This window comes from Osmia bicornis, chromosome 4 (genome assembly GCF_907164935.1).
Source record: "Osmia bicornis bicornis chromosome 4, iOsmBic2.1, whole genome shotgun sequence".
NCBI lineage: Eukaryota > Metazoa > Arthropoda > Insecta > Hymenoptera > Megachilidae > Osmia > Osmia bicornis.
This window is the reverse complement of record NC_060219.1, coordinates 4,132,480-4,146,250: the sequence shown is the minus strand read 5'-3', so window position 1 is coordinate 4,146,250 and position 13,771 is coordinate 4,132,480. Positions and strand designations below refer to the sequence as shown.

The 13,771-nt window shown below is 36.2% G+C and overlaps 1 protein-coding gene across 2 annotated transcripts in view; it reads left to right on the top strand.

The window, feature by feature from the left end:
* Positions 1–13,771, top strand: part of LOC114882853 (laminin subunit alpha-1) — a 119,922-nt gene that overhangs the window by 16,940 nt on the left and 89,211 nt on the right. For both annotated transcript variants that reach the window (XM_046285343.1, XM_046285342.1), the window contains exon 2: positions 4,860–5,167. In XM_046285343.1, the coding sequence (XP_046141299.1) occupies positions 4,860–5,167 (308 nt within the window). The remainder of the gene's footprint in view (positions 1–4,859; positions 5,168–13,771) is intronic.

Sequence of the window (13,771 nt, the reverse complement as noted above, 5' to 3'; positions counted from 1 at the left end):
ACAGACAGCCTATTGACAGTGAAAAGAAGTAGTCGCGACCACTCGACACTGACAAAGTCAATTTCCTTTCGGTTGAAAATCCCCCGAGCTGTACACTGTCATCGAGCAACACAAACCGCTTTTGTAGTCGGTGTCGCGTTAATGTGTCCCACTGTTTATTAAAGATAATTTGTCAACGTGAACGCATAACACATGGCGAGAGGGTTTTGGTTTGATAGACCACGTTACACTGTGTTACCTTAATGCAGCACGATTTAAGGTAATGGCATGCATTTGCCGTTGATGTCTGGCAAGAAATATTTGCAACAATTTCTTAAGCCAGTAATGGAACAAGTTCTGGATATGGAAAAAGATATTAAGCAATTATTTATTTGCTGAAAACTTTGCATTTTAAACGATAATATGAGAATAGAGTAAAAATTAGTCTACACTTTTTCAAATTTAATTATAATGGAAATTAATGAATAAAGTTAATTAGATAATTTCAGTTATTTACTATTTGAAATGTGTGATCTATGGACTGTTAAGATCAGTTAGTTATCACCTATTGGGTATAAAATAGGTAAATAATCGGCAAATATCATAGCAACCGGAAATAGCAGAAGTAGGTTTATCGTTCTATTCATCGACCACTTTTACCAAGGCGATTATCGATTGCTTAGCCTTAATGATATACGCGACGATTATTACAAGTCGACAAAACGGGTTCAGATGTTGACTTACGCACATCTCCGTCCAGACTTTCATGACTTTCATTCTTATGAATGCATGGGAGCGGCGATGGTTTAAAGCGAGTGGGTTTTACGGTAGCTAGAGATGACGTGTGGTATAACGAAACAATAAAGTATCACGCTGCCACGGCGCACGGCATACCCTTATGTGGCACCATGTTATTCTGGGGACTGACGATGCTATTTAACAGTGATTTATCGTATTATTTATCGGTGATTATGATTGCAACATTGTCTTGGTACTAGTTTTTCCCCTTGATGATTGCTTTACGAAACTGTTCCGGTAGATTTATTTCTTTATTCTTTCTCGAGAACCCTTAACTACCGGAGATTAGAGTTGTAACATACAGGAAATGAGAGGATTGAAATTAACCTATTTTGTAATTTGTTAAAAGTGTTCTTCTCGCTCTACAATCTTCTAATGACAGAAATTGTGAAAATACCGAATAACTGCCATTTTGCAACATTTTCACTTTGCAAAAATTGAAATGCAAAGATAAAAGTTATAGGTATATCTTATAAAAAAGTCCAAATTTTTTATTTACTAATTACCTATGAATTCTTCATCATAAATATAAATATTAAACAGAAGAAATACGAATTGGTTAAATATTACAAGAAAATATAGTGGTATTAACTAATACCAAAGAGCAGAGATTCTAATGGACAAGTGTACCATCCAACTATCCATCTTCATTATACTGTTCAACTAGTTACAATTACCAGAACAACGATACGTTAACAAGAAGAAAGTTCGTGGGAACAGAACGAGACAGCATCTACGAAACTTCAAGAGAAAGGCTACTAAGGTGAATAGCGAAAAAAAGAAAGGCAAAGATCGCGTTCTAGTGTTAGATACTGAAAGCAAAGTTTGCAATTAACGTAATTCACAGTCGAACATTGAAAGCAGTATTCAGTTACCAAAATCTGTAGAAACTACTAATGAAATGAGAGTACATTGGTATTAGCAACATCAACGTGTTCATCATGTTTTATGTATAGTCATAGCAAAGATATAGCGAGGTGGTATAACTGAACCCATTGTTCATCATGAGTTTAATTTTGGGATTTTAAGTACGTACACTCAATTATTTATGACTATGCAAATGGGATTTTCCATGAAATGAACGACAAATTTCTATGAAAACTCATGCATCACACAGATATGAGTTCCACGAATTAGCATAGCTAGGCAGGGGTCAGTGTGGGCCTGGTCGCTCAATCCAGAATTGAGGATTAGCCCTCCCTCGTAAAATTTCATCTTAATAAAAATAAATATTTAGGTCAAAATGCAAAAATTCTGATTGACCTGACTAATTATCCCAATGATGTTATAATAAAAGCGTTGGCTTTAGGTAACTTAACGAATGAACAAATATTCCTATTTTTCTTTCACATTTTCCGTGTAAGGTTACATGAACAAAGGGTACTCGAGTTTTGAGTCGGTCGGTGACTGAAGATCTTGTTTTCTTTCGCTTCGTTTCATTCCCCTTCTTTTTTGAGAGAAGCCGAACGGTAGAACACGAATGGAACAACCCATGGGTAACGGGACCATTAGTCATAAGGACCACCATGCGAGTTGGTTCGTGGTCCATCGACATGTGGGCCATGCCTCCGCAGGATATTTTGTAAACACGTTATCGTGAACACGAAAAAAGTGGCTTCTCCAACGAAACCCTTCAAGATCTTGTCTTCAAAGGGTTTTGTTTTCTCTTTTCGAGTCAAGAATTTGTCGACTCGTTTATACAGAGTGTCAAACAGCTGATGATACGACCAGAAAAATTGAAATTTTATGTGAAAGAATAAACTAAAACTGTAGAATGAAATTTGTTTGAAAAATTCTTTTCTACTCAAATGTTTTCATAATAAATAGAATTAATCAGAAATCAAAGTGTTAAGATACTAAGTTACGTATGTACCTACTCTATATCTAAAGTAGATTATTTCTTGTAGCATTCATGTTTTTGACACCCTCATAAAAATTGTTGGAAGAGAAGCATAGGGTACCTATGTATTTTGTGATAACGTTTTCAAACTCGTTGTTGATCGATGCGATCTTGAACAGAGTAATTTCTTGTTGGACAATGAGCTCGTAAGCAGTTAAACGAACCGTAAACGTGAGTCATAGTAATCTCGATCTTCTATCCTACGCTCGTATACTTCAGTATATTTCAGTGGCCGTTAGTAATTTTTGATGATTCAGTCCATCGCGGGGGTGTTTTCAATGAAAATAGAATAGGTATATACTTCTGTCAGCCACTTAAATTTATATCTGTTTTAAAGATAGTTTAGTGTTTTGATTTTTTTATTGCTACTTTAATTTCATTCTATCATTTGTTGTGCAATAATGTTACAGGTGATTATTAGGCTATAGACATTTATGCAAATTTTCTGAATAACAATTTTTTTATTATTAGACTGATTAGTAATCTATATTTTACATGGAATCTAGACTTTGAAATAGAAAATAAATATCGCTAAATAATTATTTGCAAAATCAACGATAGTTGGAGATAGTTATTTAGATAATTTCTATGACTAATATAAGTACACAGTAATTTAGATCTTTGTTTGGAACTTGCAATCTAGAAATTACTTGTTTGCAATTAGCAAACATTGATACTTCATCGAAAATATTAATAATTAACCAGAATTCACTGTAATTAAGAAATATTTAGAAATGAATTATTCTAATACAAAATCATCAATTTAGAGACAGCTGAGTGTAATAATTCGACCGTCCACTTTATCTGTGACAAGTATGAACCTCGTTAATCCGAAGAAATATTCGCGCAATTATTCAAATGAAAAATCAACGAAAATGTATCTGTTCTGAACGCCATCCGTGTCAGATTTTCAACCGTTCATCCTCGACATGGTTCCCGGTGCATCCCTAGGTGCATCGTCTCATGCAAATCACGCAGTCTGGCCAACGCAAAGCCCGTCTCTCCCTCTCTGTTTCCGTTTTCTTGGTCGCGTAGGTTTACTCACGGACGCGGACACGTGCGCCGACCGGCGGAAAGATGGAACAGGGTTATTTCTGTCGTCATCAGTCACTCGTGGCGGGACTTAAAGCCGGGGAGAAACAGGCCAGTTCACCGGCAAGACACAACACAATGCTACCATGGGTCTGCTCCTTTTCCGGAGCTTTTATGCACGTACACGCAATTCGTTTCCACGTCTCGCAGCAAGCACCAACTTTTGCTCACTCTGACATGTCCCAACGGTGACCGTAGTTCTCCCGTTGTTTTGGAAACTTTGAGCCAAAGGAAGGAATCGGTCGTTGGTCACGAAAGGGTTACTTTGCTTTCCAAGGTACTCCAAGTAATTTTACCGAAGATTTCCGGTGTACCAGGAAGCTTAAAGCAAATAATTTTAACCCCTTAGCAACCACCTCCGTAAAATTACGTTTCCTGTGTACAGTCTCAGAATTCACCCTTCTTAATATTATATTTAATAGAAACTTAACCCTCTATCTGTGTGATCATTTTTGCATATTTTTCTAAAATTGAATGAGATAATTCTTTCTCTAATTGAATAATGATCCAGGTAATAGATTAATTATATCACGGATACGAGGGGACAAATACAATTTTATCTAGTGATCGGTTGTTGGAGGTGACAGTCGCTGATAGCTCGTCACGTTTCTTTGATGCCGTACAGACTCACGTGTCGATTACGCACGTTTAACCTGTTCAGGTGTCCAGGGTGACCGGGATAACCGGTGAACCTGTTCACGTTGCATCTCCTGCGGCAACCTGTTTGCTCGTGTACGACTGGTTTCGTGCTGAGCTCTGTCAAAACCTGTCGATGTATGTATCGCGAGGAAATTACAAGATGAATCGCTCGTTCCTACGAGAATTTTCCACTCTCATGTTTATTGATACCGAAAGCGTTTAATAAGAATGTTCATCATGAATAATTGGTTTATTGACAGCAGAATATATTGATCTTAAATAAAACCTACTTTACATTAATAATAAGGCTATTAGGAAATGTTTGTTTACTGTACTGAAATGATTAGTCTAATTTATTTTTTAAATGAATTTCGAAAATTAATTAAAAATTGATAATAAATCTGCTCACCCTCTCTTAATTTTCTACAAGAATAATTATTTTTAATTTCAGGTCAGTCAGGACTGTACGGTACGAGCAGGAACTTAAAAAACAGTGGCCTCTTTCCATCGACATTCAACGTGGCCGCGAAAGCAGATATTTTTGTGAATGCAACTTGCGGCGAAGAAGGGCCAGAAACTTTTTGCAAACCGTCCGAATCGTCCAGATGCGCGGTTTGCGATGCGAGGAGTCCGGATCCAGGCAAAAGGCATAATATCAGTAACATACTGGACTCAAATCCTGGAAGATGGTGGCAGAGTCCGACCCTTGCCAGAGGAGATCACTACGAATACGTTACAATAGTATTGGACCTTAAACAGGTAAGAGAATCCATTGATGTATTCTTTTTTTATTTTTGCCCTACCTTTGGGACATTTAAATATAAATTTTTTATTTTCATAAAGATTTGAAAAAATAATTAAGGGTTTCTATTAGTGATTATAGTCACCCTTGGCAGTGAAAGGGTTAAAACAGCTTTACTTTGAATTACGACATTATCCTTATTAAACAGTGTAATTTTATTAAGTATAGTAAAATAGCTCACTTTAGAAATTAATTTTTGCAAATATCTCAAAATTAACAATTTTCTAACAAATCATCTGTTATTCTAAAATCTCATCATTTCCATTATTACCGTTATTCTTTATTGACGTTCATTATTTCCGTTTTCATTAAATACACGAAACCTCGTTATCAGAAAGGAAATGGTACTTTTAAGAGAGAACAAGGGGCGAATGATTCCGCGAGGAAAGCAGTGGTTTCATTATTCAAGGAATTCAAGATCGGAGGCGATTTATGTACGTTGGTCCCCTTTGGTAAGCTTTCACGGGCGAAACCTGAAGTGGCCTTACATTGCGTCGCCATTAAAGGGTCGTGTAGCGAGAACACGCAAAGGGCTCGCCGGTTGTCCCTTCCGAAAAATCGTAAAGTCGCTTTTTCCCCGCTCGTTAGCCTCCTTTCTCGCATTGTGCCATGGGCTTTGGCTTCGAATTTATGCGCGTCGGTCGGCAGAAAAGGGATCGGGGGGTAAAGGGGGTCAGAACAAGGAGGAAACCTCGGGGAAAAAAAAGGAGAGCTGTGATTACGCAAAACAGAGGAAACGAAGGACAGAGGACTAGAAAGAAGGAGAATGGATACTTTCTGGGTACCTTTCTTGGAATTTCGCGTGCAACAACCAGGTATATACCTGAAATGGGTCTCCAAAGAATTGCCAACGAATCTGGCGAAAAACGTTTTAACGAGCAACGTGGATCTTTTTTTCTGAAGGGTCGGTATTAAGTGTTCGACGAGAACCGCGCCGACAACGTTCGCCAGAAGTTTTTCCTGTTAATCGTGCTCTCATATTTTTTGATCAGGTTAATTAGTGGGTAGGTGTTTCTTTCGTCCTAGGTGTTGTTTTTCCAAGCTGTTATAGTGTACTATAATTATTAACTGTTAATATGATGAATGCGAAGAATGCAGCCTTATTGTTATAACACAAGAAACTTACAAAATATGGTGTTATTATATAAATAAAAACAAGAAAAGAGGAGAGAGTATGATTAACCACTCAAACGATTAATAAGAGACTTGTACTTAAAAATTCTGTAATTTGTTCTCGTTGAAGAACGACAAGAACGAACGATGCTCGTTAGAGACGAAACTGTTCGCAATCGTTGTAATCGGCTGCTATTTTAGCGCGATATTAATCACAGTAATCAAACAACCCTCGATCAACGTGTAATCATTCTGGATGGTCGAATTTAGCTCGAGTCTTGAAAAACGTGTTTCGTTTAAAATAAATCAGATAATTAAGTAATTCCAGAATTAGTACATTATAAACTTGCAAGCTTTTTATTTCAAATAATTATTCTTTAATTGCAATAAAAAAAAGCTGAATTGATATAATTTATATATTTTATTCAAGAAATTTTCTCATATACATTTGTTCAAATGAAACGGTATTTGTTATTGTGGAATAATTTTATTTTATTTATTCAGAATTTTATTATTCATAAATATGTTTAACACTGTTGTACAACACCGTTTAAGATGTAATTACTACTCTGATAGAAGAATGAAATTTAACGTTGGTTGGTCAATTAATGGATACGTTAAGATAGACGAAATCTCAATGTGTAATTAGAGAGCTCGAGGATGGGTCGAAACTTCAGTCTCTAATTGGATACTGATTGCAAAGCTAATCCTTCCCCTACAGAGATATCTTTGGCGAATAATCGGCTGCGTACCGTTTATCGGCTGTAGAAGATGATTTCTCGGTAGCAATTAATTAAAAGGCTTCGTTAAGGAATGTTAATACTGTATTTACGAAGATCTCATTTTTATTAATAGTCGCGTGGAACGGTTTGTGAAAAACACAGCGATGATTAATGAACTCTTTACTCGCGTCTACATGGTTTGAATTATTTTTTTTTATCGGGAAAATTACTGTAAAAAATTGGTCGTTGATAATTCGAACAAGTAATAAAAAAATGTTGCTTATACTAGAAGACAGTATATTAATGATTTATTGGCAGATTTTGTTTTATCGTTTCTGGTATAGTTGTAATCTTGAAAATATAAGCGAAAATTAATAATTTTTTGAAAATTTTTCAAATAAGAAAAATAATAAATTTTCTATATATTTTAAGTGATAGGATTCTTTAATTTTGATGGAGTTAATGTTAGAAAAATGTTAATGAAACGTCGTCTAGATAGGAAGTTGCCATATTTCTTCGAGGCGTCAAACTTTCGGATGCCCTACATATCCTGTCCAACCTTTTATAACATGGTAGGACGATTCATCGAGATATTTTTAAATTACGGTCTACGGGTATTGGCAGTGATTATGCTAATCGACGGATAAGCAGACTGCGGGGTCCATATTTATGGTTCTCGTTAACGTTCATTGCGCTTATTAATTTTACGAGCGGTCGTCATTGTTCGTGATTGTTTTCCTCGTCTTACAAGCAGTCATCAAATTCATGTTTTATCATTGTTGCATCGTTTGAATGTTTCATTGTCTGAACCATGCGGTATTAATATCTCTGATCCAGTTAATTGATGATAGATGTATGAATTAGGCAAGGGTGCAGGGAATGTTGTTAATTAAAATACTAAAATATTTAATCATAGGGTATGCATCGTTTATATATTCATTAAATATCTTACAGTATCCATATCAGTAAATTCATTAAATACAAGATTATTAAATTTCAATTACTAAATATTATTGTTTTCTCTGATTTTAATTCCCTAATTAAGATTCGTAGTGATTTCTAATGTTTCATTAAGTAATAACTACTTGTCCAACTAATTTCAAATTTTTTAGGCAATAAATATAAAAAATAAAGGTGAATAATTGTCAGAAATAATAATTTTATATGTTGTTATTATTGCAGCATGTATTTAAGTTTAGCATTTCTTTAGGTTTGTTCTCGTTGTATTAGTTGCTGTTCCGAGAAAAAATTTCACTTCCATTGAACTCATTATTCATGCCTTTGAGCGGTGAATTTCGACCAACGATAAGTGTCCTGTTATTTCGTGAACGATAAAAGATGAATATCTTCCACGTAAGATCATTTTGAGACTGCTATCTAGTCTTCTTATTCAGCTTCTCTATAGGAGAGTTAAATTGATTCAAGAGAAATAATAAATAGAAAATATGAATTGACACCTTCATAGTCGGTAAACATGAAGGTTGCACGGATTTGCAATTGAAAGAAGGCTAAATATTAAAAACTGTATTTTTTACTTCAAATTTTATTTTTGTTATTTTCAATTTTGTTAATGAAAACAGCATTAAACAAATCCATTTACTTTTATTATTTAAAATAACCGAATATTTGGCAAATAAATCGCTCAGAAAGAATTTATTTCCCAAATAAGATTTTAGAATTTATTTGAAAAACTTCTTATATTCACATAAACTTATTTGAAGCAATTATTTGCTCTTTTTATTTGTTATTATAATTTCAAATAAAGTGGCCAACTATGACTGAAATATCAAAATTATCCTAATAAGGCAATTAGCAATTCTAAATAGTATTTACCGTACCGATTCAACGAGTTTGACAGTTTTTTATGATCAGTCTATAGTTGACCTGTTTCCCATGTTCGCACTAGTAGTATGTCGCTTAAAAGCAAAGTGACATCGTTCCCTTTCGTAAAAGTAGCGACAAACGAGTCTCAATATATTTGCGGAGTCACGGGGCGCCTTGCATTCCTCGCATTTCGTTCGAGTCGCTGGCTCATTTTAAATTTAACTTCTGTTTGAGCTGCTGATTGGCATGACGGGGCACCGAGCCGGACGCCCACGCGGTTAGTGAAATAAATTAATTTGTTCCTACCTAAAATGACCAGAGTGATGAGCCATCTTCGTCCAACCACCAATGGTCATTGATATTTTATCAAATCGTCTCTCAATCTTTTTATATGACTACACTTAATAATTAAATATAATCATTCTGGATTCTAGAAAGAGCAATCTTAGGGCCTAGGAACTTTCTAAATGCTAACCTAGAAACTAGGGTTAAATGTTACAAGGAATACCCTCGTTTGTTTACACAATGTATCAAAGGTTATCCTGATGTCTGTCTGAATCTTAAACCTTGACAAACCTGACAGGAGTATCGCTGTAACGAAAAGTGGAACGCTGTTAAGCGCGAAGAGAACTGATTTCATGGTAAGGTAGAAGTTGTAACCCTTTGGTAGAGTTCACGATGTCAGAGTCGAAAGTGAAAAGAGGTAGACCGAGTGGCACTCGACTGGGGTCGACAGTACGCCAACGAAATCTTTCATTGTTCACGGATTAACGAGTCTCGAGCCAGGATCCCTTCGGTTGTTCCGAGGTCCTCGAACCTGGCTTGCTCGTCTTCGAACCGCTGAATGAATCATCTCCTTCGACCGGGGAGAAGAATGGAGGAAGACGAAGTCGCGGTAAATAATACCCTTTGGGGTAGGAAGATCGTTTCACCAGCGAGTCAGCTTCGTCCGTTCGTTTTTTCAAGTCTACACCGAGGCATTACCGTAACACGAGCAACAGAGAGTTCCTTTATCGAGTCCCCTCGATCGCAGACCCTGAAGGTTAAGATGGACCAAAGGTGGTTGATGTGTCATGGTTGCTAACAGAATTACCAGATTAAGACTCTTCCAATTTTCTTGAGGATGCTTCAAAATATTACATTTTGGAAGCAATTTTTAAAAAATTAGAAAAAATTTAAGTTTATCTAATCACATGGGTGAAATTGTAATTGGTCAAATTGAGATAGGCTCTAATGTATGCACATTAGATTAAGAAAATTTCATGACAGAAAAGCATTATAAAATACCATTTATAATATATCAATTTAAAACTTAAAACTTGACAAAAATTACGACATATATGCACCCTTTATTAATGGTTCGATATCAAATAAAGGGAACAGTGGCTATCAAAGCAATGATTGCTAATATAAGTTGTTGCATAAAAAATCTGTCATAATTTCGTGACAGAAATGTACCTCAAAATACTAGCTATGTTAAATCAATTTAAAGCTTGAAGTTTAATAAAGACATCTGCACGTATTCTTCACGATTGAAATCTTCTGAGGGCTACATACCATGCACTTCCCAATGACACCTTTCCAAACAATTATTTTCACTTTGAAAAGGAATATTACGATGTGTTGGCAAAAAGTGGCAAACTTTCGAGGATTAAAAAGTGGCCAATGCAGTTTTTCTTCCCTTTGTACAGACGATCATTAATAACAAGAAACTGCTTGTTCCCGAACGGTAAGTTCGAGGGACCAAAGTGTGCCAGATGATCAGTCAGGAAGGGACTCTTTTTTTGCTGCACGAAACTCTTTAAGAGGCAGTACGGCGGTTCTTTGATTTTTGTCGGTACTCGGACACCGTGGCACGTTACGAATTTACCTCGTAATTCAATTCCCACGGCCACTGGCGATAATTACAGACCGCCTTGCTGTGAGCCATCTTTTTCTACCCTTTCTTTTTTTTTCGAGGCTCAGCTCACAGGTGATTCTCCGTTGAACTCGGTTTCTTTTCTTCCTGCTGGCCCTTTCTCCTTTTATTTTCTTCGCGTACCCTTCTCTTTCTCCCTTTTACACTCACTCTGTGCCTGATTGTTCATTTTTTTCCACCGGCCTTCTCATTCACGCCCTCGTTTCTTTCTTCTTCTTTTTCTTCTTCTGCTTAATTTCTCTTTTGTTTGTTATTTACCGTATTTAGCTTCCTCTGTTCCCTTTTCTCGATCATTCTTTGTTTGATTTTCCTGCGATTTCTTTTCTCTCCTTCGACCTGGATCCTCTGCCTCTCTCGTTGCATCTCTTTGCGCCGCAGAGAACGGTGTGAATTATTATCTTGAACCGGAGTCGAACCGTGGCAAAACTCGTTATTAAGATATTTCGGTGCCCGTGTGATATTATTCCTGGCCCCCTTGCCGGCTCTTTTACTGACGAGAGGAAGTGCAAGTCGAGATCTCAGGTACGAAAAGGAACACCGAAGAGCTCAGTGGTTTTCGTACTTTCGTGACTTACCTTTTTCCTTTCTATAATTCAGAATACCTCGTTTTATACGGCATGATAAAAATCACACTTTCTTTTTAAATAAAAATGTACGTTTTTTATTTTACGTTATTTCAACAGTTTTATATTTTGGACTTAACTGAACTATTCTAAATTTGGGAAAAATTAGCATACTTTCCAAAAAAATTATTTATTGTTCTTTGATGAAGTTATTATTAAATGAGATTTAATAAAACTTTAATTAACAAAGACTAGTAATTAATTAAAAATCAAAGAATAGAATGACTCCATTTGATGGATTAATTGTAGCTGCTTTCGTTTCATTTTAATGAAATAATTTAAACAAATGAAATTATATGAATAAAAAAGAATTACATATTGCCAGAAATTTTTATAAGTTCAAAGAAGAAGCATATCAAACCCACAGTGGCTAATTATACTCACAGAAACGAACAAACTACTATCGTTGAAACGAAAAGGGGGTGGGTTCACAAAAATTTGTCCGCTTTTTCGACGGTGCAGTTGTAAAAGTTCAAAGCGGTCGTATAGTTCGCCGACCACCATAACAGCCGTCCAATTAGCGTCCTCGCAGCCGCTATAAATCCCTGTTCGATGAACGTAGTTCGTTTTCGTAATAACCCGAGGAATACCACCCACTTGGAACAAAGAATTTTCAAACTTTTAAATAGAATTTTTTCGAACGGCAATCTGAAAAGAAAGGTTGGAAGTAGCCAGGATACGGTGCAAGATCGTGACCGGTCGTGGCGACTGAAAATGTGAGAAAATGGAGGGCGAGAACTGGCTGACGATAAATCAATGGAACCTCCTGGTTCTGGGAGACATAGTGGCCGACAATAAAGGGAACTATTCGAATATATTGCCAGGAACGGCACTCTATTTCTAAATATAATTCGAGACCACGTTGATTTATTATGGATATTAAGATTGTTTACGAAGCGAACAGGTCGCGTGAAAATGCAACCTCTCGGTAGGGACAGGGAGAAATTCGTGACTTCGATTCTGCTTGATGAACGCCTGCTGAAAACGTTCAACCTTTTACCAGTCGATTATCTAATGACTCTTAGTATTACTTCACTGGCATGAGCTGGAATTTATTATTCGGGTTTAACTAAAGAAGAGAATCGATTATACTTATTTATCATTTATTATTCATTGCGGTAATTATTTTTATTCTGAACAGCGATTGATTTTCTTATTTCTTCTCCTGTGAAGCATTCAGTATTCTAAATAATTTTTCTATTATTTTGCATATCTATTTTTTATTTTGCATAATGGAATACAAATATTTTAATAAATCTAGAAGTATTTATGAGGGAGGGATAAATTGTCATTATTTTATTTAGCAAGAAGAAACGTATCGAAGGGTTATCACCACCCTTTCCGCATTTAATGTGATCTCTTCCTGTTACGTGGTGCATGTACTTACACACACGGTCGGTCGACTTCACGGCAATTAAGCCCATACCGTACTGCACAGCTTCTGGTTATTTTTAAACGGATCTCATACGAGCCGTAAGGGAAGACGACGAGTGCACGTGCACGCGACAGAGGGAGGTAAACGTTCCGTTGCATTAAATAATTGCGCTCACGACGTCGCCAACTGATTATTTCACCTGAAGCTTCTTGCCTCTCTTTCGTCCTTTAATCGCTCACAGCTGATCGTGTCAAGGTAGTTCCGCGCTCAATGGGACTGTATAATTTCCCAACGGTACTGCTAGGAATTCCTACCTGTCTTTAGTAAAATTTACCTGGGATTCTTCCAGATGTTGAACCTTTCTTAAAAATGTACAGTTTATTTATGACTGGTTTATAATTTAAATAATACTTGAATGCGAAATTTTTATACATTACTCTGGAAAGTATTAATTTTTAGCACAAACAGGTAGTTGATTGCATGTACTTATCTATTTATTTATTTATTACGGTAGCTTCAAAAAATATAGAAATTAATATTTAAATTTCATACGATCACATTTTAACATTTAAAAAAAAATGAAATTTGATATATTAGGATAAATATTTGCAATACTATTAAGTTTTTCTATAAGAACAGCAGAGGGCTGAAAAGAAAATAAATGCAGCACGTAGCAGACCGTTTATGGAGGCGGTTGTATGTCGCGTCGCAGGTATACCGGGCCAGGTATTTACCTGTGCAGCTTGTACCTTCATACTTTCGGCTCCTCCGGCACCGAACCGATCGTACGTACAAGTATTCGCGGCGGTGGTTCTTAAGCAAAGAAACAGCAGGAGAAAAAAATGTGAACGAACCTCGACGATCCATGGGAGAAACCCCGTGGATCCTAAAGGAACCTCGTTTCTGTTACAGACTTAGTTGATTCAAAATGTTAAGTCTAATCGTTCATCCTTTTTTCACAAAAAAGGATCCACTAAAAATTAAAT